This window comes from Dermochelys coriacea, chromosome 9, assembly GCF_009764565.3.
Source record: "Dermochelys coriacea isolate rDerCor1 chromosome 9, rDerCor1.pri.v4, whole genome shotgun sequence".
In the NCBI taxonomy this organism is placed as follows: Eukaryota; Metazoa; Chordata; order Testudines; family Dermochelyidae; genus Dermochelys; species Dermochelys coriacea.
The window spans coordinates 89,790,952-89,816,001 of record NC_050076.1 but is presented as its reverse complement, the minus strand read 5'-3'; the positions used below and the strand labels follow the sequence as shown (position 1 = coordinate 89,816,001).

The window sequence follows — 25,050 nt, the reverse complement described above, 5'->3', positions numbered from 1 at the left end:
ACACCAGGTTTTTAAAAAAATGTGGTAGCAGAGGAAGGTCACTAGATTACTGCTATTTCTAACAAGATCCTGTTCTTATTACTTTATTAGGATAATGAACTAGTTGTTGTACTTATTCATTTTCTGATTTTACAAATTTAAGGGCTGATCCTGCAAATTCTTACTTGTGGGAAAGTGAGGACTACTCTGTTAGGTAATAGTTACCAGGCTGAAAAATAAGGGATCAGACTTACAAAGCGTAAAATATTTCTTTAATATATTCTGCTGAAGTAAGAACCCATTTAGATCCTCACATCTAGGGGCTGGAAAAATATTTAAGATGGACAAAAAAAGAGGAAATTTAGGTTAGGGTGTTTTTCCTAATTCACTGTAAAATTAATTAGTGGACTTCCTTGATAAATGATGTTAAATAGAATCATTAAATGCATTCAAAAGCATAATGCAGATTTGTGATTTCTGTGCCTGATCCACAATGGACAGACAGGATCAAGCGCTAGCGGGACACATTAAATGACCCACGTCTTTTCCAGATGTGTGTATGATATGATTTGTAAGGCAGACCAACTGAAAGAGGATTTAGTCATAGAGGAAGAGGTTTAAGGAAAGTAAGCTAGCTCACACTGACTAAAATTGAATTTTGTAGCACTACCTTTGTTAATAAAGCGACAACACAGACACAATGATTTACGACCCATTGAGAAAACTATTGTTTATTTAGAAAAAAGGTTACACTGGTAGAATTCAGCAGATAAAAAAAATTATCTTTTTTAAAAATGTCATTGTGAAACTTTTCAGGCTAAAGTTCAGCGATACAAAGCTCCTGTAGCTGTAGAATTGAAACCTAATTTATTTCATTTTTGAAGAGAGTATTTTCCAATTTATCTAAAAACATCACGACAAACATAGGTGTGGCAAGGGACAATTGAGTGCAGGTTTGGGGTTTGTTTTGTTTTGTTTTGTTTTTTTTTTAAACAGCTCAATGTTGTACACATAATATACAAATAATTCCTAAGCATTGCATGAAAACAGTGCTCCCACTTGGTTTTTAGTGACTGATATTAAAAACAGGCTAAGTAATAAATAAAAACTGAGTTTAAATGAGGTAAATTCAAAAATGGTTCAATAACTGTTTATTTATGGTTTTCAGACACCTAAAAGAATGCAGTTCAGATTGAAAGAATCATTAAACTCAGGCAGTATTTAGACAACCTAAAGAGGAACTCTGTACACATGAAACCTTATTTGCACTATGGCAACTGTTTGCAGCACATTGTGCTAAAATATGGAATAAGTAACACTTTCAGCCAGGTACTGAAAATAAATGTGAGAAACTAAGCAACAAGTTAAAATACAGTAATGTACAACTCAACAATTAAATGTTCAGCATGGGGGAAATAAAGCAGAGAACTGAATAATTTAAGGAGATGCAGATGGGTCCTCTTCATTCACAAATTTCTGTGCAATCTATACTCTTGAAAATACATTTCTGGTCACAGCTGGATATCTTCCACTTTCAGCCTCACCTACAACAAATACAAACACCAATGCAATTAGATGTCATTTCTAAAGAATCAGAAGATTCAGAACTTGTTAGAATTTATTTTCATTCACAGTCCAAACAATGAGGGTGGAAAATTATTATTTTAATTGGCCACTTTGATTATCTTTAGATTTTACAGATAATTACTTCAATTTCCTACTTTGTAATGAGAACTACACTAACACACACAATCAGGCACTGGGGTTATAAATAAAAATAATGGAAAACTCTGCTTAATAGATAAAAATTCAACAAAAACAAGTATTGGAAAAAGTGAAATTCAACAAGCTGTTGTACACTATCCCAAGAAGATTAATATGTCGAAATGAGAAATAAAAGCAATGAATATAAAGCAATACACACATTATGGAGAATGTAATAGAGGAGGCTGTGCAAGCAGCAGGAATGGAATTAGCTGCCACAATTCTGTGTTGCTCTAAAAGCACTTCTGCACACTTATCCCGCAAATAAAGGAGAGTAAAGTGAATGTTATACCAGATGCCCCTTCATTTACTGCAAGAAATAACTGGATGTGTATTACCTAAATTTGTAAAAGAAGATTTCTCATCCTGTTCTTTGAGATTATGTCCCTGTGGGTGCCTTTGATCAGAGAATTTCAGCAGCAGTTCTTGTCTGGTCATGCATGCGTTTTCCCTGTCTCATGCTGTTGTCAGCACCTATCTAGTGCAGCACGACCAGATCCCCCACTCAGTTCCTTCCCCACCCGAGTCCACAGACTGAACTCCAAAGTAAAGGGGAGGAGGGTGGATAGTGGAGCACCCACAGGGACACCATCTCAAAGAACCTCAGTTACTGCACAGGGTAGGTAACCTTCTCTTCTTCAAGGAGTGTACCTGTGGGTGCTCCACTTCAGTTGACTGCTAAGCAGTGGCCCTTGATGGACAGAAGGAGCTTCAGAGTTGTGCAGGTAATTGATATTACTGTAAGTCCTACCAATGTACCTGATCTTGAGCTCTGATCTATTGCACAGTGTTTTGTAAACGTGTGCGTGGACGCCCAGATGGCCACTTTACATATGTCCATGATCAGCATGTTGTTGATAATGACCTGGTAGATAGAGTTCGGATACCAGGTGGGGGTTGTATGTCATGTTGATAGGATAGATGAATGCACCCAGAAATCCATTTGGACAGCCTCTGCTTGGAAATGGCAGAACCTTTAGATTGTACCAAAGTTGAAGTAAGTCTTGATGACTTTCTTGGTTCTTGGTTCTCTCAAGGTAGAACGTTAATACGTATCTGATATCCAGGGTGTGTAATATGGAGTCCCATTTGCTCCCATGGGGTTCGGGGAAGAACGAGGGAAGATGGATTGGTTGGCTCAGGTGGAAAGAGAAGAGTACGTTGGGTAAAAATTTAGGGTGAGGTCTTAGGGTGACCTTATCTTTGAAGAAGATGGTATAAGGTGGGTGTGCCATGAGGGCTCCTAACTCTCCCTCTTGTTGAGTGGACACGATAGCGAATCAGAATGCAACCTTCATTGACAGATGTGTTAGAGGGCATGTTGCTAATGGTTTGAATGTGGTCCAGTAAGGCAGCATAATACCAAGTTCAAGCCCCAAAGTGGGGTAGGCACTCATATTTCAGGGTAAACATTTCTAATGTCCAATAGAAATCATTTAGTGGTAGGATGGGCAAATATAGACATTAGGGATGTAAAATATTAAACGGTTATCCATTAAGTACTAGTCTTACCGTTAATATATTGCAGTTAACATTTAAAACACACTGGTAAATAAATAAAATAATTGTGACATTGTAATACCTAATGTGCACATTAAAAATGCCACAGCAATACCAGCAAATATGTAGCAATTGGGTTGTGTAACCTCGTGACTAGAGCTTTGATCCACAGTTCTCCAAACTAAAAGTATGACAGAACAACATGGAGGAATATATCAGTATTTTCAACTTAATGAAGTACAGGTCATTGAAAAAGTGGGTTTACACATAAGTCTATTTTTGTTGTTAGTAAACACACTTGACAACGATAATATATACGTGGGGTTAATTGTGAACTTGTTAATGATTAAATGGTTAACAGGTATAATTTTAATAGTTTAAACAGCTACTTTTTAAAACTATATTTACATCCCTAATCAATATCCTGTCTATCCTGGGTTGAAAAGCAATAATAGCGACGAGGTGTACTCTAAGCAAACTAAGAGATAGACTGGAATTTTTTAGTTCCAGTCTGTATTCTAAAATAATTGGTAAGGGAGCGGTAACAGGTTGGACTTGTTTGTTTTGGCACCAGATAGCAAATCTCTTCCATTTATGCTGGAAAGTATTCCATGTGGTTGTCCTCTTCCTGTTTACCAATATGTCTTTCACCAGTTCCGAGCAGGTTAGTTCATTGTACTGGAGCCATGTAGGAGCCATGCTCTCAGGTGAAGGCTCTCCAGATTTGGGTGGCAGACCTGTCCTGCATCCTACAAGAGAAGATTTGGAAGAGTTCACGGTGCAAGTCTCAAGTTTGTCTGGGCCATGTGGGGCCTATCAAGAGGACTTTGGCCTTTTCAGCTCTTATTTTGTGTATTACCCTCGATAGCAAGGGAGAACTTGAAACGTGTATAGGATATGCATGTCCCATTGAGGAGAAAGGCATCGCCCAAGGAACGGGGGCCCAAACCTGCTCTCGAGCAGAACTGTGGGCATTTGTGATTCTGGGAGGTCACAAAAAGGTCTATGAATGGATGACTCCAGTGTTCAAATATGCTCTGTAGGACCATGTTTAGTTCCCATTCATGGTCCTGGGAGAATTCCCTGCTTGATGTATCTGCTGTGGCATTTTGATGTGCTGGGAGGTACAAGGCTGAGATGCTGACATTGTGCTGGATACACAAAATCCATAGTTTAATGACTTTGGTGCATAGGCAGTGCCTATGCCCCTCCCTGCTGGTTTGTATAAACAGGCAGGCAATATTGTCAGTCATTACCTGTATAGTCTTGTTCCTGATCAATGGCAGAAAGCGTAAGCACACGTTGCGAACTGCTCAGAGTTCCAGGAGAATTATGTGTAACAGAGTCTCAATGGGAGACAACCTACCCTGAATTGTGTGATGACGTAGATGGGCCAAAATCTATCAAGGAGGCGTCAGCTGTGAGAATCATTGACGGTGGAGTCTGTGAGAAAGGGACTCCCATGCACACATTGTTGGGTTGCGTCCACCAGCATAGCGAGTCTTTGACTTTGAACAGCATTACAAACAGTGTCTGCATTTCTGTGATACATGGTTCTTAGCCAGCCCTGAAGGCAGCACACGTGAAGACGCATGTGTCGTACCACAAATGTGGTTGCTGCCATATGGCCTAGTAGTTGGAGGTAAGTCCATGCCAATATCTGTAGGCTATTCAATATGGTGGAGATCAGATTGGCTACAGTGAGAAATCTGGTCGGTGGTAGTGACACTTTGGCCTCTAGAGCACCAAGATGTGCCCCGATGAAGTCCAGTTTCTGCACAGGTGTTAGTGTTGATTTTTGTGTGTTGATTTGTAGTCCCAGCCGCAAGAAGAGAGTATTGTCATCTGCATAGTGCCTATGGCATCTGCCGAGGTGGGTGCCTTTAACAGGCAATCATCCAGATAGAGAAAAATTGTCACTCCCTGTTTATGGAGGTGTGCTACCACAAACGGGAACACTTTGGAAAACACCCAAGGTGCTGTTGTCAGGCCAAATAGCAGAACTTTGTATTGATAATGTTCTGTCCCCAGAGTAAACCTGAGGAACCTCCTGTGCATGGGATGTACGGTTACGTGAAAATAGGCATCTTGAATTGAGGGTCAAAAGCCTGTTTACCCACACTGGAACAGGGGTTCTTGTTGCTAATGTGACCATCCTGAACCGTTGGATCCTTATGAATTTGTTTCTGAGGTCTAAGATAGGCCTCCATCCTTTTTCTGAGTTAAGAAGTAGTGGGAGTAAAAACCCTTCCCTTTGTGTTGTGATGGTACATGTTCCATGGCACCCAGTTGTAGTAAGTGGTTTACTTCTTGCTGTAGAAGGTGTTCGTGAGAGGGGTCCTGAAGAGGGGAAAGGGAGGGAAGGAGGGATGGAGATGAATGGTATTGTATAGCCTGAATGGATTAACTCCAGAACCCATTTATCCATGGCGATGGATTACCATGCTAGGTAGAAAGGAGTCAACCCATCTCCAAAACAGTGGACGGTTAGTGATGGTGTCAGTGCTGACGAATGGGGAAGGTCTTTTGGGTCCTCAACCAAACCCACAAAATTGTTGTTTTGCAGAGGGCTGGTGGGATGTTGATGATTGAGCTGGAAGTTGGCGATGCATTGGAGGCCTCTGTCTTTCGGTGTCATAGTGCCTCTGTTGTGAGGTTTACAGGACAGATCTTGTGTGCTGAGTGGGGTAATATTTACCCTGTTTTCTTTTTGATGCAGATGTGTATATAAGGGCAGCAGAGCGTCACCCTTGAGTCTTACAGGGTGTGAAGTGACTCATCGGTTTTTGCTGCGAACAGTTTCTGGCCATTGAATGGGAGGTCCTCGACAGTGGATTATACCTTCCTTGGGAAGTCAGACAGGTGAAGCCACAAAGTCGGCGCATAGCTATGGCAGTGGCTGTGGAGCATGCTACTATATCGCCCACATCTAGAGGAGAGGTCTGTAAGGCGGTTCTGGATAGGAGTTGGCCCTCTGAAATTATGGACTTCAATTGGTCTCTTTTGTCCTCTGGTATGATGTCAATAAATTCAGTGAGTTTGGAGTAAATTGTGTAGTCGTATTTTGCCATGAGGGCAGCATAATTGGCAATCCAGAACTGAAGAGTGGCAGATGAATAGGCCTTTCCACTGTTTGTTGTATCAAGTGGATCTCAGTTGTTGTTTGCCTCATTGGTTGATAGTATCAACCACTAGTGAATTTGGTGCAGGGTGAGAAAATAAGAAGTCTAGTTCTTTAGAGGGAACATAATACTTCTTATCTGCTCTCTTGCAGGTGGGCAGTATTGTAGTTGGGGTCTGCCATGTTTTTGGCCAGTCATTTATGGGCAGCACAATTTTAAATTAGAAGGATGTACGGAGAATGTCCAGTAGTTTGTGCTGGGACTTTGGGAGCTCCTCTAGAGGAAACTCTATGGTATCAGTGATTCTTTAAAGAGTTTTTGAATGCATTTAAAATCATCCACCACTGGGGGTGACGCTGGCATTATGGCCTCGTCCAGGGATGAGAAAGAAATGTTGGATGTTGGTGATGTATCCTGTTCCTGGGTTTCCTCCTGTTCTTCAAATGCTCTCCTCAGGAGGCTCTGAAAGTGCAGCAACTGAAGGTGGTGAGGAAGCTCTAAGCCTCTTCTTGTATGGGCTTGGAGTCTAGGGTACTGTCTCCTGTATGTCCGCCAGTAGGGCCACTGAGTGGTGAATGGTGTCAGCCCTGTGACAGGTTTAGACTGTACAGGTGGACTCAGTGCTGCAGTAGATTGAACAGGAGAGGAGTGCTGAGATGAGAAGGCAACTTCCTTCTCAGTATCTTCTTCCTCACTAGAGGATGGAGGGGCCAGTGGTGAAGTGGGCTGACGTGGTGCTGTGCGTGCCAGAGAAACATCAGTGATGGAAAAAGGTGATTCAGGCATCGATGAGACATGAAGGTCTGTCTGATGTAGGAAGAGGTGCAGTGCCGATGGTTTCGGTACAGAGGTGGTCAGTGCCAACAGTGCTCTTGTAGTTGCAGTTGTCGGTGCTAGCCTTGGAGCGCTGTGAGTTGTTGGGACAGGAGATGGCACCATAACTTCCTTGTAGTGTATCAGTGCTGCATCTTGAGGCAGCTCTTGTCAGTGCTGTAGCGGAGGAGGTAGGTTTGTACATTTAGGGTCACTGGTTTTCACGGTACTCGTGGTACCAGACGATCCTGGTGCCTTGTAAGTACTCGGCCACAGTGTGGTTGGTACTAAGGATGAGGAGTGGGCCAGGGAGTGCTTCTTTTTCGGCAGCTCCTTGACAAAAGCTGAAGCTCTTTTCCTCATTGCCTTTTGGAAGGCTGAGCCTTCCACTGTGATATGGGTGAAGTTGCCAGGGAAAACTGTCCAGGGAAGGACTGCAGACCTGAATCAGATGCTGGGTGCAGAGACTTCTCCATTAACAGTAGTTTGAGGTTTAAGTTTCGGTCCTTTCTGGTGTAAGCTTCATGCATCCTAGGCACCGGACACACAGAGTGCCCATCCGAAATCGGGATCGCCTCTCAGCAGGAAAGGCAGTACTTGAAGACCAGTGAATTGGGCATGGCTCAAGTTATAGTGGTTCAACCCTAATGGTGAACTCTAACTAAGCTAAGGGGTATTCAAACCTGGAGTAAAGGGGGAAAGGAAAAAAAAAAATAAAGAAAATAAATGGGGAGAAAGGGATATGTAAACCTAAGTAGGGTACTAAAGACTACTCTAAACTCTAAGTTTAGCTATTAGTCTTAACATTGCTGGGAACTCCATGTCAGACCAAGGATGACTGAAAAGGAATTGGGGCGGCGGGAGAAGACGGTGTCTTCTCATGTAGTGCTAGGTGCAAGATGGGGAGCACGCACGAGTGGCCCAGACAAGCACTGCTCCTGAAATTCTCCAATCAAAGGCACAAGGACGCACCAACACCTGAAGCTGAGCACCCATAGGGACATTCCTTGAAGAACTGACATTTACTTAAGTGCTTGTTTCTTAAACTATGCTACATAACCTTTATTTTTATGAAAAAAGAAAAGGAGTACTTGTGGCAGCTTAGAGACTAAGAAATTTATTAGAGCATAAGCTTTCGTGAGCTACAGCTCACTTCATCGGATGCATTTGGTGGAAAATACAGAGGGGAGATTGATATACGCACACAGAGAACATGAAACAATGGGTTTATCATACACACTGTAAGGAGAGTGATCACTTAAGATAAGCCATCACCAGCAGCAGGGGGGGGGAAAGGAGGAAAACCTTTCATGGTGACAAGCAAGGTAGGCTATTTCCAGCAGTTAACAAGAATATCTGAGGAACGGTGGGGGGTGGGGTGGGGTGGGGTGGAGAAATAACATGGTGAAATAGTTTTACTTTGTGTAATGACTCATCCATTCCCAGTCTCTTTCAAGCCTAAGTTAATTGTATCCAGTTTGCAAATTAATTCCAATTCAGCAGTCTCTCGTTGGAGTCTGTTTTTGAAGCTTTTTTGTTGAAGGATAGCCACTCTCAGGTCTGTAATTGAGTGACCAGAGAGACTGAAGTGTTCTCCAACTGGTTTTTGAATGTTATAATTCTTGACGTCTGATTTGTGTCCATTCATTCTTTTACGTAGAGACTGTCCAGTTTGACCAATGTACATGGCAGAGGGGCATTGCTGGCACGTGATGGCATATATCACATTGGTAGATGCGCAGGTGAACGAGCCTCTGATAGTGTGTCTGATATGATTAGGCCCTATGATGGTGTCCCCTGAATAGATATGTGGACAGAGTTGGCAACGGGCTTTGTTGCAAGGATAGGTTCCTGGGTTAGTGGTTCTGTTGTGTGGTGTGTGGTTGCTGGTGAGTATTTGCTTCAGATTGGGGGGCTGTCTGTAAGCAAGGACTGGCCTGTCTCCCAAGATCTGTGAGAGTGATGGGTCGTCCTTCAGGATAGGTTGTAGGTCCTTGATGATGCGTTGGAGAAGTTTTAGTTGGGGGCTGAAGGTGATGGCTAGTGGAGTTCTGATATTTTCTTTGTTGGGCCTGTCCTGTAGTAGGTGACTTCTGGGTACTCTTCTGGCTCTGTCAATCTGTTCCTTCACTTCAGCAGGTGGGTATTGTAGTTGTAGGAATGCATGATAGAGACATTGTAGGTGTTTGTCTCTGTCTGAGGGGTTGGAGCAAATGCGGTTATATCGTAGAGCTTGGCTGTAGACAATGGATCGTGTGGTATGATCTGGATGAAAGCTAGAGGCAAGTAGGTAGGAATAGCGGTCAGTAGGTTTCCGATATAGGGTGGTGATCCATTGGTGATCTTTCTAAAAACACCATCTTAGCCACTATGGATGTAGAAGCCCTCTACACCAACATTCCACACAAAGATGGACTACAAGCTGTCAGGAACAGTATCCCCGATAATGTCACGGCTAACCTGGTGGGTGAACTTTGTGACTTTGTCCTCACCCATAACTATTTCACATTTGGGGACAATGTATACCTTCAAATCAGCGGCACTGTGATGGGTACCCGCATGGCCCCACAGTATGCCAACATTTTTATGGTTGACTTAGAACAACGCTTCCTCAGCTCTCGTCTCCTAATGCCCCTACTCTACTTGCGCTACATTGATGACATCTTCATCATCTGGACCCATGGAAAAGAAGCCCTTGAGGAATTCCACCATGATTTCAACAATTTCCATCCCACCATCAACCTCAGCCTGGACCAGTCCACACAAGAGATCCACTTCCTGGACACTACGGTGCTAATAAGCGACGGTCACATAAACACCACCCTATATCGGAAACCTACTGACCGCTATTCCTACCTACATGCCTCTAGCTTTCATTCAGATCATACCACACGATCCATTGTCTACAGCCAAGCTCTACGATATAACCGCATTTGCTCCAACCCCTCAGACAGAGACAAACACCTACAAGATCTCTATCATGCATTCCTACAACTACAATACCCACCTGCTGAAGTGAAGGAACAGACTGACAGAGCCAGAAGAATACCCAGAAGTCACCTACTACAGGACAGGCCCAACAAAATGCCACTGGCCATCACCTTCAGCCCCCAACTAAAACCTCTCCAACGCATCATCAAGGACCTACAACCTATCCTGAAGGACGACCCATCACTCTCACAGATCTTGGGAGACAGGCCAGTCCTTGCTTACAGACAGCCTCCCAATCTGAAGCAAATACTCACCAGCAACCACACACCACACAACAGAACCACTAACCCAGGAACCTATCCTTGCAACAAAGCCCGTTGCCAACGCTGTCCACATATCTATTCAGGGGACACCATCATAGGGCCTAATCACATCAGACACACTATCAGAGGCTCGTTCACCTGCGCATCTACCAATGTGATATATGCCATCATGTTCCAGCAATGCCCCTCTGCCATGTACATTGGTCAAACTGGACAGTCTCTACGTAAAAGAAAGAATGGACACAAATCAGACGTCAAGAATTATAACATTCAAAAACCAGTTGGAGAACACTTCAGTCTCTCTGGTCACTCGATTACAGACCTGAGAGTGGCTATCCTTCAACAAAAAAGCTTCAAAAACAGACTCCAACGAGAGACTGCTGAATTGGAATTAATTTGCAAACTGGATACAATTAACTTAGGCTTGAAAGAGACTGGGAATGGATGAGTCATTACACAATTTAAAACTATTTCCCCCATGTTATTTCTCCCCCCCACCCCACCCCCCATCGTTCCTCAGATATTCTTGTTAACTGCTGGAAATAGCCTACCTTGCTTGTCACCATGAAAGGTTTTCCTCCTTTCCCCCCCCTGCTGCTGGTGATGGCTTATCTTAAGTGATCACTCTCCTTACAGTGCGTATGATAAACCCATTGTTTCATGTTCTGTGTGTGTGTATATATCAATCTCCCCTCTGTATTTTCCACCAAATGCATCCGATGAAGTGAGCTGTAGCTCACAAAAGCTTATGCTCTAATAAATTTCTTAGTCTCTAAGCTGCCACAAGTACTCCTTTTCTTTTTGCGAATACAGACTAACACGGCTGCTACTCTGAAACCTGTCTTTATTTTTATGATTATACTTCATTTGAATATATTTCAATTCTCCATTTATGAAAGCACACATACGTGAACTTCTGGTCACATGTAGTTTGGTATTCTAATAGAAGATAAACTACACAAGGTTAGCCCCAAAAGAACTCTGTCCTCGGCTCAGAACTCAGCCTGCTCAAGCGCACTCCCTTACGAAAACATTTAAGCAAATCAATAAGCTTGAGACCATTTCCCAAAGGTCAGCAGACACTGGCTTTGTTGAATGAACAAGGGAAGTAAATTCCATAAATGAGGGCCCTTCAGAGATCACAGCTCCCAGCTGTTCAAATATAGCTTAGTGCCTTGGTTAAACTCAGAATGATATATAAGGAGAAAAAAGTGTCCCCAAAATAGCTAGGGCCCTGACTCCTAGCATCATCTCCTTCCCCCTAGACCCCACCAAAGGGCACAGGGCACCAGTGTGATTTTCATTATGCAGGAACTCCCTTCAGTTACCTGCTTTTGGCTTTAGTGGCTGGGCAAGCAATGTCACCAGGACAAATTGTCAAAACCCTTCCAATATCCGAGTCAACTTAACTTCCCTAATTGCTACAGCCCTGCAAATACATGGATATCTCCTTTACATTCGCAGACCATTTCTGCGGATCGGATGTGAATACAAATGTATCTGCGCAAGGCTGTACTAATTGCTTTTTGGAGTAATAGTCTCAGTGAAGAGGATGCCTTCTGGCATTTCTGGATGGTGAGGTGACTTCACAAAGTAAGTCCCCTTCCTCTGCCATATCTGTGGAGCAGAAAAAAGAAAGCAGCTCTCCTGCACCTCTTTATCTCTGAGTCCAGGGCAAAAGGTCTCTGCCACCCTCCCCCCAGCGGCAGTGTTATCTCCAGGTTACTCTGTCGGAGACACCACAGCAGAAATGCTGCTGTAATTTTGCTGTGGAGGACATTTAAAAATATCTTCTTAGCAAGGATCATGAGATAGTACAAACTACTTTGCTTGATCCTTAAGTTACTGATGCATATTCTGACCTTTATCTCCATCTTCGTTTGTCATATAGCATACTGAATGGTATTCCTGTTTTAAGTACTGCCACCCTTTTAATACACTGATTTTTTCCTCATGGTGAAAGCTTTCTACTATATTTTGATGGCATAAAGGGGAGGTAGAGAGGCTGAAGACCTCACCCAGATGGCAGTACATTTTATGATATTTCAGAACCATGCTCACTATAGTTGGGCAATTAACTCTAAAACTTCAACAAATATTTAATTGAATAAAAATTTGAGTTTGCTTCAGCTGCATTCTTCCTTATGTTTGCTTTCTGCAAATATGCAGAAAATCAGTCTACAGACCAATAATTTTCCACAGAAACAATTCATCAAGTAATTTTGAATGGAGAACAAATATAAGAAAATTATAAACTGCTCACAGGCAACTGGTAAACAGAGAGGCTACATTCTTTGAATAAATTATTTGCTATGGTTTAATCAGTCAGCTCTAATATTTACCAGCCATAATTACACATATTTTACAGAATGTAAAACTGTCCATTGACCTCTGGAGAGAGGTTGGCTGTGACACGTGGCTTCTGAGACTAGGTGGATAGGTGAATTATTTTGAAATCTAGAAGGACACTACTTCCCTGCTCTCCACAAAATGAACAGTGTTCTGAGACTCTTAAAATACCTGAACAAAGAACTGCTTGCTAAAGACTCATTTTTATCTTTCAAATCTGAATTTGTTAGCTTTTCTTGGTGTAAGTAAATTATTTACCAATATTTTAATGAATCTGTATATGTGACAATGTCTAAACAGCCCTGGAAGAAGATTTTAGAAAACTTGATTAAAATTTTTCAAATGTTTTTGGCACATCTCTCTTGATTCACACCCACATTCAAGTTGGAATTTAAACATGAATATGTTGAAGTTGATCTTGTTTAGACTTGTCTCTCAAGAACTATATGTAAAGCTTTCACTTATTGTCCAATCTTATTTGGAGAGGCCAAAGACTACACGGGCATAATAAACTATCTTAATATGAAAAAAAGCAGAGTATGAGATCACAGGCTTAGAGATAATTAAATGTATCCTATGTGCTGTTTTACATTTCAAAAATAACTTGGAGGCAAAAGATTATCAAGCAGAAAGTGGATTATCAAGGGCTGTCAACATTATAGCAGCCTTGTTCCCAGCTGCCCAGAATCTCCACATCATTATGTGTTGCAGTCCCCCTCCAACACCCCTCTCTTGCTCCCCAGCTCAGCCCTTATGTCAAGGCTTCTGAGGGAGTCCTCTTAGAGCAGCCTGAGGCTGTCTATCCCCTTCTATGCCACTCTGGCCCTTTAACCCACCTTAGAGGGGTCATGGCAGAGATGCGAATTTTACCCATACACTTTAACAGGTATCTTCAATATTTTGGTAAAGGGAAAACATGAAAATAATTCTTACCTTGATTGGAACAGTCTTCATTATCTGTGCTTGTCTGAAGATTTATGAGTAAATTAAGTATTAAAGAAAAATGCTTTTTAATTCCTTAAGAACTCTTAAGTAAGAGTTATCTTACTTCACTGTTTATGCTACTTAAAATTCCAGTGATCAAAAGTTAAAAGGATATTGTTTCTTTTCTTCCTTCCCTCCAGCACTGTCCCGTTTTTCCTTTTTTTCTGTTTTTTCTTTATCATGTCTAGACTCCTGTGCAAAGTTTGTATATGGAAAATAAAGTAAAATATGTTTGAGTGTACAAAGCATTTCATAATAAAGTGTGATAGCCCAAAATCATCAGAGCCAATTAAGGTTTCTATTTCTAAAAATGAGGATTTCACTGGGATGCTACTAAATATTGAAAGGCACTGTCATATACACACCATTCAAAAAAAACAACAACAACCCATAGGTCCTGGCCACTTTCATCCAGAATACTGTAATATTTGTGTACTTATAAATGCCTCTTCCAATTATCAATTTAACAATATATTGCATTACTGTAAACAATTTTTTCTCAAAAACTCCAGTAAACTCCATATGCATAGTTGAAGACGGATCAGCTGTAGTCACTACCATTTTAAAAATGTCTTCAAAAGAAGACTATACTAAATGGGTGCTCTGGTGTCTTCTTAGATATGGCTGCATTGAGACTTGCAGTTAAAAGCATAAGTAGAGTCAGTCTGGTTCACACTCTAATGACTGAATATAGTCTTCAAATTTAACACATTTCCTTTCCAAGGGCCAAATGAGTTTTCCCATGTAGATTTCTTGATCAAATATATGCTAACTGTGGCAAAATCAATATTTAAGTAAGGCCCCATTTCAGAATTTTTTTCTGAAAGTAATTTTTTTTTTGGACTGAAAAGGAAACTTAATTCCTAAAACCAAAGTATAGAAAACGTTGTTTTTAGATATTAGCCCCCCAATCTAGGCTATAAACTCACACCATAGCATTCAAAAATAAGTATTATCTGGCACAAAAGATTTCCTCCATCATTGCTGCTAACATGAAAGGTGTTCCCTCATGAGTTATCCAGTCAGAGTTGACTACTGAGTGTATTAAGTAAAGTTGCAGCTACCAGGCCAAAAATTCTAGATTTATTTTCCTCCACCATTTGCAATTTCTGTGTCTAATCTAGGCCATTACACAAGGGCATTCAAAAACTGAAAAATAACTCCAAAGCATTACCTGGAACAAAATGTTTCAATTAAAAGGTTTAGAGGTAATAGACAAATGAGAAAATTTATTCATTTTACCTTTTTGCTACCAGAGGAACTTTTCTCCATCTTTTCAGTTTTGATTGAATCACCTTTTTCTTTGCCTGAAGATTTTGATTTATTCTTCTCCTTTTCCTTCTCATTTGAATGAGGAGAATCAGATGGACTTTCACTTTTACTATGTTTTGAAGAACCAGCTGCAAAAAAACCCCGTAACACAATTCATAATAATGACTGGACACTTCAAGCACAGAAAAATGAAATAAAACACATACTTGTTCCATTTTCCTCTTTACGCCTTTTGGTTGAGTCCTGTGGCACCTCCCGGTCACTATTTGAATGATCCTAAAGCCAAATACAGTTATATAATGTTAGCAGATTAACAGATGCTGATTTCTAAAACAGCATCCTAGTTAGAATACTGTACAAATACCATATTTTTCAAGTGTTGAAAGGCAGTTGCATGATTAAAGCTTGTTTAAAGTTTCTGAACTTAACTCTCTTGACATGGAAGATTAAAATGCAGTTTAGACTCTATTAATGTCAAGTATTGACCTTTTAAGAATTAATAGGGCAAATGAAGAATAAACCCTGCAGCAGGTCACTTCTGTCTATAAAGGCTATCACACCAATTATAATTATTATGACTTAGAGTCAAAGAATGAGTCAAGCATGCACCAACTTTCTAAGCTATTTCATAAAAATGTCACAAACCCTTTTTCGCTCTTTCCTATCCTTTTCATCTTTCTTCTCTCTCTCTCTGGATCTTTCCCTGGACTTGTCCAAATCTTTCTTCTCCACTTCTCTCTCCTTACTCTTGGACAGTGCAGGAACAGTATGGTTAATGTAGTGCTGTTAAATTAAGGCAATATTACTGAGGATTAATAGGTCTTCCTAAATGTGGACATGAAAAAAAAAATCCTATTGTTTACTGCACCATATCTATCTCAAAGAACAAAAACTAAACATTATTACTTTCCAGCCAAGCAAAAGGTTAAAGGCACCTCTATTGTCCATCTGTGGAAAAAAATGTAGCATAATACTCAAAAACTCTTAAAAAAGTGTCTTATACAAAGCTGGAAATTCAAGATCCATTTGCATAAAGAATCAGCACTAGCTTGAACAGAAGATACACTTAAGGTAAATGTTGTATTAAATACACCTTAAGTTGTTTACCAGTAACGCTTAATATACCCAACGCAAACCAGGTAGCAATATTGTTGATTCTGCCAGTGAAAATGCTTGGACTTGCTTATAAATACTTACTATACTTATAAATAAGTATATTTATCATATGGAAATCCTGACTTTCAGTTCCACAGAGGTAATGCAGAACTAACTTCATTTACCCAATTATGGATCACTCTCAAAATTGGCTTAAATGATACATCTTTTTGATATTAGCATCCCAACACATTTCCAGCATATAGAAGAATAATTTACAAATGACACAGGGATGATTTAATGGGATCTGTTTTTTATACATTTTTGGAAGATACTCAGAACACTGAATGGGTTCTCCAACTACAATACTGTAAACAATCAAAGAAACGTGAGTATGGAGGCAACTCAACTAGGCCACAAATCAGCAAACTGCTGGCTACTGGAGAGAAGAATTCTTCATGTTTGTTTTGCAAATTTCCCAGCATATAATTACAGTAATTCTATTTTTAAGCAATTTCAATATTGAATTTGTTCAGAACATTAGCGACAAACATGATTGTTTGGAGAGGGACATGGGAAGAAAAAACAAGCATCATCATGGAATGAGTAAAAACCCCAACAAATTGAATTTATTTTCTTTGCTTTATTTCCAGATTTCAGCAAGTATAATTTTTAAACATACTTCACTCCCTGATTGTTGATATCCATGAAGTGCAGAATGTTCAGCTCCCTTCCCCCAGTGCACACTTCCTGCTCCAACAAGATGCCATAGCAGGCACTCTCCTCGGGATATCACAACTACCACAGATCAGCACTAGAGAACATCGAGTCTGCTCGATGATGGAAGTTGCAGATCTTCTATTCCGGACTCTTCCCACTTGCCCCATTCCCTCATATTTAGCTGTCAGTTAAGATCTTCTTATAATTAATCATTCTACTCAACAGTATATAAAAAAGAATACTGAAAGCCTTCGTCAATTGCTGGTCATTTAAGATGAGGTTTTCAAAAGCACCAAAAGGATTGAGGCACCCAATTCCCATTAACTTTCAATGACAGTTGAGTACTTCAGTCTTTGAAAGGTGCACCCTTTATTTTTAGGGACATGCATCAAGGAAAGAAGAGGGTTTGACTTCCTTACTCTGTAGACAGAGTCCATACTCCAGTGCTACTTTATGAGGGTTGTGATTTTACCGGCAGAACGCATGCTGGTTCATTCAGTCAGAGAAAGAAGGAGCAACTGGAAGTGAGAGTGACAGGTGGAAACTAGAGCTCAGAAGAAAAGCTCTTCATGAACAGTAATGCCAGGAAAAACTGTGTTATACAGTGCCTAGCTCAGCAGGGTCCTGGTTCATAACTGGGGCTCCTAAGTGCTACAATAATACAAATAAATAAATAAAATAAACAAACATACATATGTTATAGCCCAATACATAAGGACATTCAGCAGCCAACACTAAAACTGAGCTGTTTATTTTGAATTAAAACAATATAAGCAATTTGCAGATTATTTAATATACGTTTAATTCAGCTGTTTGTCTTAATCATATGCACCAAATGCATTGGCATATAAAAATTATTTAATTCTACTTCTGAAATTAGTTTAGGAAAAACTGTCTTAGTTAATACATTTTTTTCCAATATAACACCTCACCACCATCACACATCCCAGTTGTTAACAGATGTGAGTGGGAGATAAATGACTTGGATTTCTGAAATCAGAAAGGCAGTGCTTTCCAAAGAAGTTAACAACCCCAAATATTTAAAATGACATATGTTACACAGAAGTGACAACTGTGTAAACAGTAAAACTATGAGAATTTGGGGCATTAAGGAGTTGAGGCTCCTGCTCCTGCCTCCCTTTCTAAATGTTCCTATGTATGCTGTACAGTCAGCACTGGAATCACTTAGATAAACCCAGTAGATTAGCAACTAGCAGTTGCAGAATTACTGCTGCTGTTTGAAAATTATATAAAAAGAATTCTTGTAAAGACTTATTTAAGCAATCTGAGTTAAAAGGTACAATAATACCTGATGTACACTTTGCAGTAAGCAACAATTCTCTCATGCATTTTTAAACTTGTTTCTTTGTAAATGATAAAGCATAATGACAGACGAAAATCTATAAATTAATTGGGAAATGTTCACAGTTGCTTAATTTGATACAAATCAACATTTGTGCTAATAAATACCTCTGTTATGATTATTGGAAAGCATTTTATTTATTAACACAAGATCTCAATAGTCAATTTTAAACAGACATATCTACTCCCCCGCCCCACACACAGTAAAAGACCGTTACCTTTTCCGTAACTGGTGTTCTTTGAGATGTGTTGCTCATGTCTATTCCACAATAGGTGTGCGTGCTTGCCACGTGCACCAGGCCGGAAGCTTTTCCCCCTAGCAGTACCAGTAGGAGGGGAGCGCCCCCCGTGACCGCTGGAGTGGCGCTTGCCTGGAGCGGTATAAGGGGCGCTGCATTCCCCCCACCCTCAGTTCCTTCTTGCCAGACAACTCCGACAGAGAGGAAGGAGGGTGGGATGTGGAATAGACATGAGTAACACATCTTGAAAAACACCAGTTACGGAAAAGGTAACTGTCTTTTCTTCTTCAAGTGATTGCTCATGTGTATTCCACAATAGGCGATTCCAAGCTATATCTGTTGGAGGTGGGTAGGCGTTCACAAGTTCCCAGGATGGAGGACAGTCCAGCCGATCGCGGCGTCATCCCTGGTTTGGGAGACTATCGCATAGCGTGAGGTGAATGTGTGAACTGAAGACCACGTGGCAGCCCTACAAATGTCCTGGATGGGGACGTGGGCCACAAAGGCAGCCAACGAGGCCGCAGCCGACGAGGCATGCACCCGAGTCGAGTGTGCCCTCACAATGGGCGGCGGGGGGACACCCGCCAGCTCATAATAAATACGGATGCATGAAGTGATCCGCTGAGTGGAAATCAGCTGGCCCCTCGCATGCTCGGCCAAGGCAACAAACAGTTGCAAGGACTTTCTGAATGGCTTGGTCTGCTTGAGGTAGAAAGCCAGAACCCATCGCACATCGAGCATGTGGAGATGGTGCTCCTCACTTGACGCATAAGGCTTGGGGCAGAGGACCGGTAGAAATGTATCCTGACCCATGTGGTAGGCAGAAACCACCTTTGGGAGGAACGCGGGGTGTAGGCAGAGCTGGACCTTGTCCTTATGAAAGGCTGGAGTATGGCAGCTCGGAAGTCAGGGCCATGAGCTCCAAGACTCGCCTGGCAGACGTGACTGCAACCAGGAAGGCTACCTTCCACAAGAGGTGAGACGAGAAGCACGTGGCCAGTGGTTCAAACGGGGGTCCTGTGAGACGAGCCAACACCAGGTTTAGGTCACACTGTGGGACCGGGGGTCCAGAATACAGAAAAAGATGGTCCAAACCCTTAAGGAACCGGCCAGTCGTAGCATGGGAAAATGCCTTGTGCCCTTGCACCAGTGGATTGAAGGCCGATATGGCTAGCAGGTGCACCTTGACTGACAAGGGCGCCAGGCCCTGGGTCCTCAGGTGGAGGAGGTAATCAAGGATAAGCTGGATCGGGGCGGCCACCGGGGAGACACCCCAGTCCACCGCCCACCTAGAAAACCAGGACCATTTCGCCAAATAAGTGCGGTGAGTGGAGGGCCATCTACTTTCGAGGAGGACGCGCTGAACCTGTTCTGAGCACATCCTTTCCTCTCCGCCTAACCACTGAGTAGCCACGCCATGAGGTGAAGTGCCACTAGGCTGGGATGGAGGTGGCGGCCCTGGTCCTGAGAGAGGAGCTCCGGGCAGAGCAGCAATGGCCACAGCGAAGCTACTGCCAGGCAGTTGAGGGTCCCATACCAATATGGGCCTGGGCCACGCCGGGGCAATCAGGAGGACCCAGGTCTTGTCCATCTTTATCTTCTCCAGGACCCTGCTGAATAGAGGGAACGGGGGAAAGGCGTAGAGAAGCCAGCCTGACCAGGACAGGAGAAAGGCATCGGCGATAGCGCTCCTCCCCAGGCCCCCCCTGGAGCAGAAGCGGGGGCATTGCCAGTTGTGCCGAGTCATGAATAGGTGCACCTGGGGAGTTCCACACCTTCGGAAGAGCCGGTGGGCCACTTCCGGGTGGAGGGACCACTCCTGTTGCGAGGAAAAGTCCCTGTTCAAGCCCTCTCGTTCCAGGTGCCCAGTAGGTGAAAGGCCTTCAGGTGGATGTCATCGGCTATACAGAAGTCCCACAGCCTGAGGGCTTTGTGGCAGAGGATCGGGCCCCGCCTTGCCTGTAGATATAGATCATTGAGGCCGTGTTGTCCGTGAGGACCCTGACTACCCTGCCCTCCAGGTGCGAGCGGAAGGCCATACACACCAGCCGCACCGCCCTGCGTTCCTTGACATTTATATGTAGGGTCAGGTCTCGAGCTAACCACAGGCCTTGGGTCTGAAAGCTCCCCCCCGGGGCCCTCCAACCCAGGTCCGACGAGTCGGACACCAGCTCCAACGACAGGGCCCTGGCCCTGAACGGAACCCCTTGGAGCATGTTGTTTGGGGCAGACCACCACCGTAGGGAGGTGATCACAGAGTCCAGCACGGTGAGGAACTTGTCCATTCTGTCTGTGGCCTGGGAGAACTTCGAGGCCAACCAGAACTGGAGGGGCCTCATCCTGAGTCTGGCATAACGGACTACATACGTACATGCCGACATGTGACCTAAGAGCTGCAGGCAAACCCTGGCTGTTTCCACAGAGTGACTGAGTCGATGAGACCTTTTAGGGTCTCAAATCTGTCTGGCAGGAGAGAGGCCCTGGCCGACACTGCGTCCAGGAGCACCTCGATAAACTCTACATATTGAACTGGGACTAAAGTGGACTTGGTGTTGTTTACAGGCAGTGGTTGACTGACTCATCCAGCAGGGAGTTGGGCGCCGGGTCGGTATACAAGTACTCATGCCCTTTAGTGGGTACAAAGTACTTGCGTTCCGCCTTTTTAGAGATGTTTGCCACAGGGCATTTGAAATCTTAGCCACCCCTTCACGGAGAGGCAAGGCCACCCTACCCAGTGCTGATGGGGACAACACGTTAAACAGGGAGTCTGAGGGCTCCTCCATCTCCTCTGCTTGGAGGTGAAGGCTTGCTGCCACCCTCTTTAAGAGTTCTTGGTGGGCCCTGAAGTCCTCCTGCACGGCAGAGGGGGCGGGGCCGCAATCGCCTCCTCCGGGCGGGGCGAGGAGGCCGGTGCGGTGCTCCACCTGGTCGGACTCCGGGCACAGTGCCGAGGATATATGTCCCACTGACTCTTTTCTCGGGGGTCTGGAGAGGGAGGCCGATGGTGCTTCCAAAGCTCCAGCCACCGAGAGAGCTCCCTCCAGGGGCTGCGTCGGAGGCCACGTGCCCACTGGTACCATTGGGCCAGCCACGACGCTCAGTGCCACTTCATCTGCTGTGGCACCAGCGGGGTCGGCTGTTTGGGTTGGCTGGCCTGACCCATCAAAGGACGGCTACGAATGGACACTGGGCTGGCATAAGATCTGCTGCTGTCTCTGAACTGGGAGGAGCGGCGGTGCTGGGATCTACGATGGCCATGGGACCGCGATCTCAACGTGGAGGATTGGTAACACCTGCTCCACAACGGCCTCGACAGGCGAATCTGCAATGGTGAGACGCCGGCGATCGATGCCCGGGGCTGCAATGTCTTGGCAGAGACTTGGAGAGGGAATCCGAATGGGAACGGCGTCGACGACCGTGCCGTGACCAACTGCAGTACCCTCTTAGAGACGAGGACCGTTGGTGATGCCTGCCTCGGTCCTGTCGATATTCGCTCCTTGAGGATGAGTGGTGCCGAGAGTTCCTGCCGGATGGAGCCCAGACAGACAGCCTGGTCTGCGTCAAGAGCGATCAACATGGACTCTGCCCTAAGCGGTCGCTGGGCGGCGAATGGCGTTGGGAATGTTCCCTTGACCGAAACTGGTACTGGGCCGGAGGCGACTGCGGAGATCCCAGCGGCGGCTTGCCTCTGGAGTGCGGCGCCAACATCGGTGGCGCTCCGGGCACCGACATGGACATAACATCCTAGGCCGCCTGGAGGGTTTCAGGCGTGGATGACATCCGGAGAGGCCGAAAGGGCTGGTGGGGGATTAAGGACTACCTGACATGGGCCTAGCCTCTGTCCCAGACTTCCCTCGGTGCTGCTGCAAAGAGGGAGACTTCCTGGCCCTCTTGGCATGCCCCGTGGACACGCCACTGGTCGATGGCACTGGAGGGTTGCCGCATACTGATGCCATGGTGCCGGGTACCAGTTCGGAGTGGTGTGCTGGAGTCGGGGTCAGCGTTGACTCCATCAGGATGGCCCGGAGCCTAATGTCCCTTTCTCTTTTGGTCTGAGGCTTAAACGACTTGCAAATCTTGCACCTTGCACTGTTTGGGAGAAACCCATATCAGCGAAAACAGTCTGCGTGCAGGTTACTTCTTGGCATAGAACACCTACAAGAGCCGCACGGATCCCAGGGATCGGGGCATGCCCTAGTCCGTGCTCACTGACTAACTAAACAGCTAACTAACTACAGGTACTAACACTAAATGAACGAACAGTTCTGGGGACGAGCTACAACAAAGCTGGAGCAGAGCAGTTCCGAAGCATCTTCACTGGTGGCAAGAAGGTACTGGCACTGCTAGGAAAAAAACTTCTGGCACCGGTGCATGAGGCGAGCACGCACACTTGTTGTGGAATACACATGAGCAATCACTCGAAGAGGAACAGAGATCCACAAAAAAGAATAAGAAATTATGCTAGTACATTATCAAGTTCAAGTTTCTATGGTGCTCATTACTGTAATAGCTGAGTATTTTGGAAAATATGTTTAAAATCTACATTAATGCTTGTTTTATGGCCTTTTCCCAAAATATCAGAAAGTATTATGCTTCAAACATCTTTTTAATGTATTTATTTTAGGCACAATTCTACAATATTTTTAATTTGAATTACATTTATGAAAAAAAGCAAGCATACCAATAGGATAACTTAGTAGTTAGTTCTGGAATCACACTGATGGTGGTATTGATGGAGATTTACCAAGACACAAATGAGTGGGGGCTACTTTAGAAGCGTGAATACTGCCATAATATTGTTGTTTTCTCTATGCAAAGTAAAGTTGCAGTAATAGCTATGAAATATGAAAAAAACATGTCTGAGGAGGATCAAGGAAAATTAAGTGATCACTCTATAAGGTACTGCCAACATAACAGACCAATGTTTATTGCACACTCTGCCAACTGTAGATTATTCTATAGATCAAAATCTAAAGGCACATGTGTAAAGCACATTTATACAATGGTTGAAAAATCTGTTTTTATGCTAGCACATACAGTAATGCAGCCTTCAATTTCTCAGGTAATGTATAACATCCACACAAGATTAAAATTTCTCCACATAAAATACAAATGTAATCTTGGTGACAAATAAAAGATTCAAACCTTTGCTGAAGAGTCCTTGAGTTCGCTGAGGCTGTCCTGTAGAAAATGAATGGAGATGACACGTAAACTGGCATAATTTTCAGAAACCGAGGAACTTTGGGAAGCAGGCTGTACCTTGAAACAAAAAACAACTACTCCTTCCAGAATAAATCTGATGTTAATATTTTATATTGAACAAAGCTAAAGGTAGAAAACAAAATGTACATCTTTCTAAACTAAATTATATCAGCAATATGATTCTTTAACCTACAAAAGAAAATTTGTTCCTATTAAATTTGTCATAAAAATATTTAAAAACTTCCCCTCCACTCACAAAGATTTCTGCAATATTTAAAGAAATAATATTCTTTAAATGAGTGAGCCACAGATGAAGTAAGATTTTAAAAATATATTAAATGCATATATTCCATGAATAAAAATATATTAAATGCATCTTCTCCACTTACAGTTAAATGTGGTAGAAGTCCCCTAAAACAACTTTAGGTATCATTTTGCAAAAAACAGAGGAAAAAAAAATATTAAAAAATATACTTGATGTTACAATTAAGTCATTATCATTTCCTGGTTCCTCAAAATTGATTATATGCACTGTTTAGTCTTATTTCTGCAAAATTAATTATTATTCTTTAAGTAACTCTTATACAAAAAAAGATGTATTCTTTGAAAAAAGAAAACAAAACACTGGATTTTTAAGTTGGTAAGATGGTGAAGTTTTAAACACCCCACATAATCCATCACAGTGCTCTTGATGAAGTATTAGTAACTTACAGTTTTAAAGGTTCAACGTACTGCAAATTCAAAGATTCCATGAATTTAGATGGTTTAGAAATAAAATTAAATATGGAGCAAGGAAAGGCTACCCTGAGTCTTCAAGTAGGCTACACCCACGGTATTGTGCTGCGCTTGAATGCTTGGGGTTTCTCTTTGCTGGGTGGTAAGCTTGGTTGCCACATCTGGTTTTATCGTAACGCAGGGCTCAACATGGTGGGAACCCATTGGAATATAAACAAACCTCGAAGGGAAGGTGCAACAGAAGCTGCATGCTCACTGAATATACACAACTACAGGAGAACTGATCACCAAGGAGACTTTAAAATGGAACTCCTTTCAAGACTCCTCCTTGGAAGGCACACATCGGTATGATGCTCATCAAGAAGCCTGATGAATTCAGAGGTATCCGTATATCCCGTAACATCCAGAAAATCTTCAGTGCTATATATTCTTCAATATTAGTGCAGAAAAATATGCTCCATTCTGCTGCAAAGACTCATTTGCTTGTAGCTACCATTGCATTCCAAAAAAAAAACTGACTGCTTAAAACAATGAGGCACTTCTGTGTAAAAATTTTCTTGCATTTTTCAAACACTATTTACAAAATTTGTGCTAGGTCCTTGAAGCTTTATTTTTTCTAATTAAAAATATTTAATAGAAAAAAAGAGTCCACCAATAAAG

The 25,050-nt window shown here is 42.8% G+C and overlaps 1 protein-coding gene across 2 annotated transcripts in view; it reads right to left on the bottom strand.

Moving 5' to 3' along the window:
* Positions 1–694: 694 nt before the first annotated feature.
* Positions 695–25,050, bottom strand: part of THOC2 (THO complex 2) — a 109,479-nt gene continuing 85,123 nt past the window's right edge. For both annotated transcript variants that reach the window (XM_038415423.2, XM_038415425.2), the window contains 7 exons: positions 23,599–23,634; positions 15,683–15,820; positions 15,244–15,313; positions 15,008–15,165; positions 13,881–13,957; positions 13,715–13,762; positions 695–1,523 (listed from right to left, as the gene is read on the bottom strand). In XM_038415423.2, the coding sequence (XP_038271351.1) occupies positions 13,735–13,762; positions 13,881–13,957; positions 15,008–15,165; positions 15,244–15,313; positions 15,683–15,820; positions 23,599–23,634 (507 nt within the window). In that variant the 3' untranslated portion in view covers positions 695–1,523; positions 13,715–13,734. The remainder of the gene's footprint in view (positions 1,524–13,714; positions 13,763–13,880; positions 13,958–15,007; positions 15,166–15,243; positions 15,314–15,682; positions 15,821–23,598; positions 23,635–25,050) is intronic.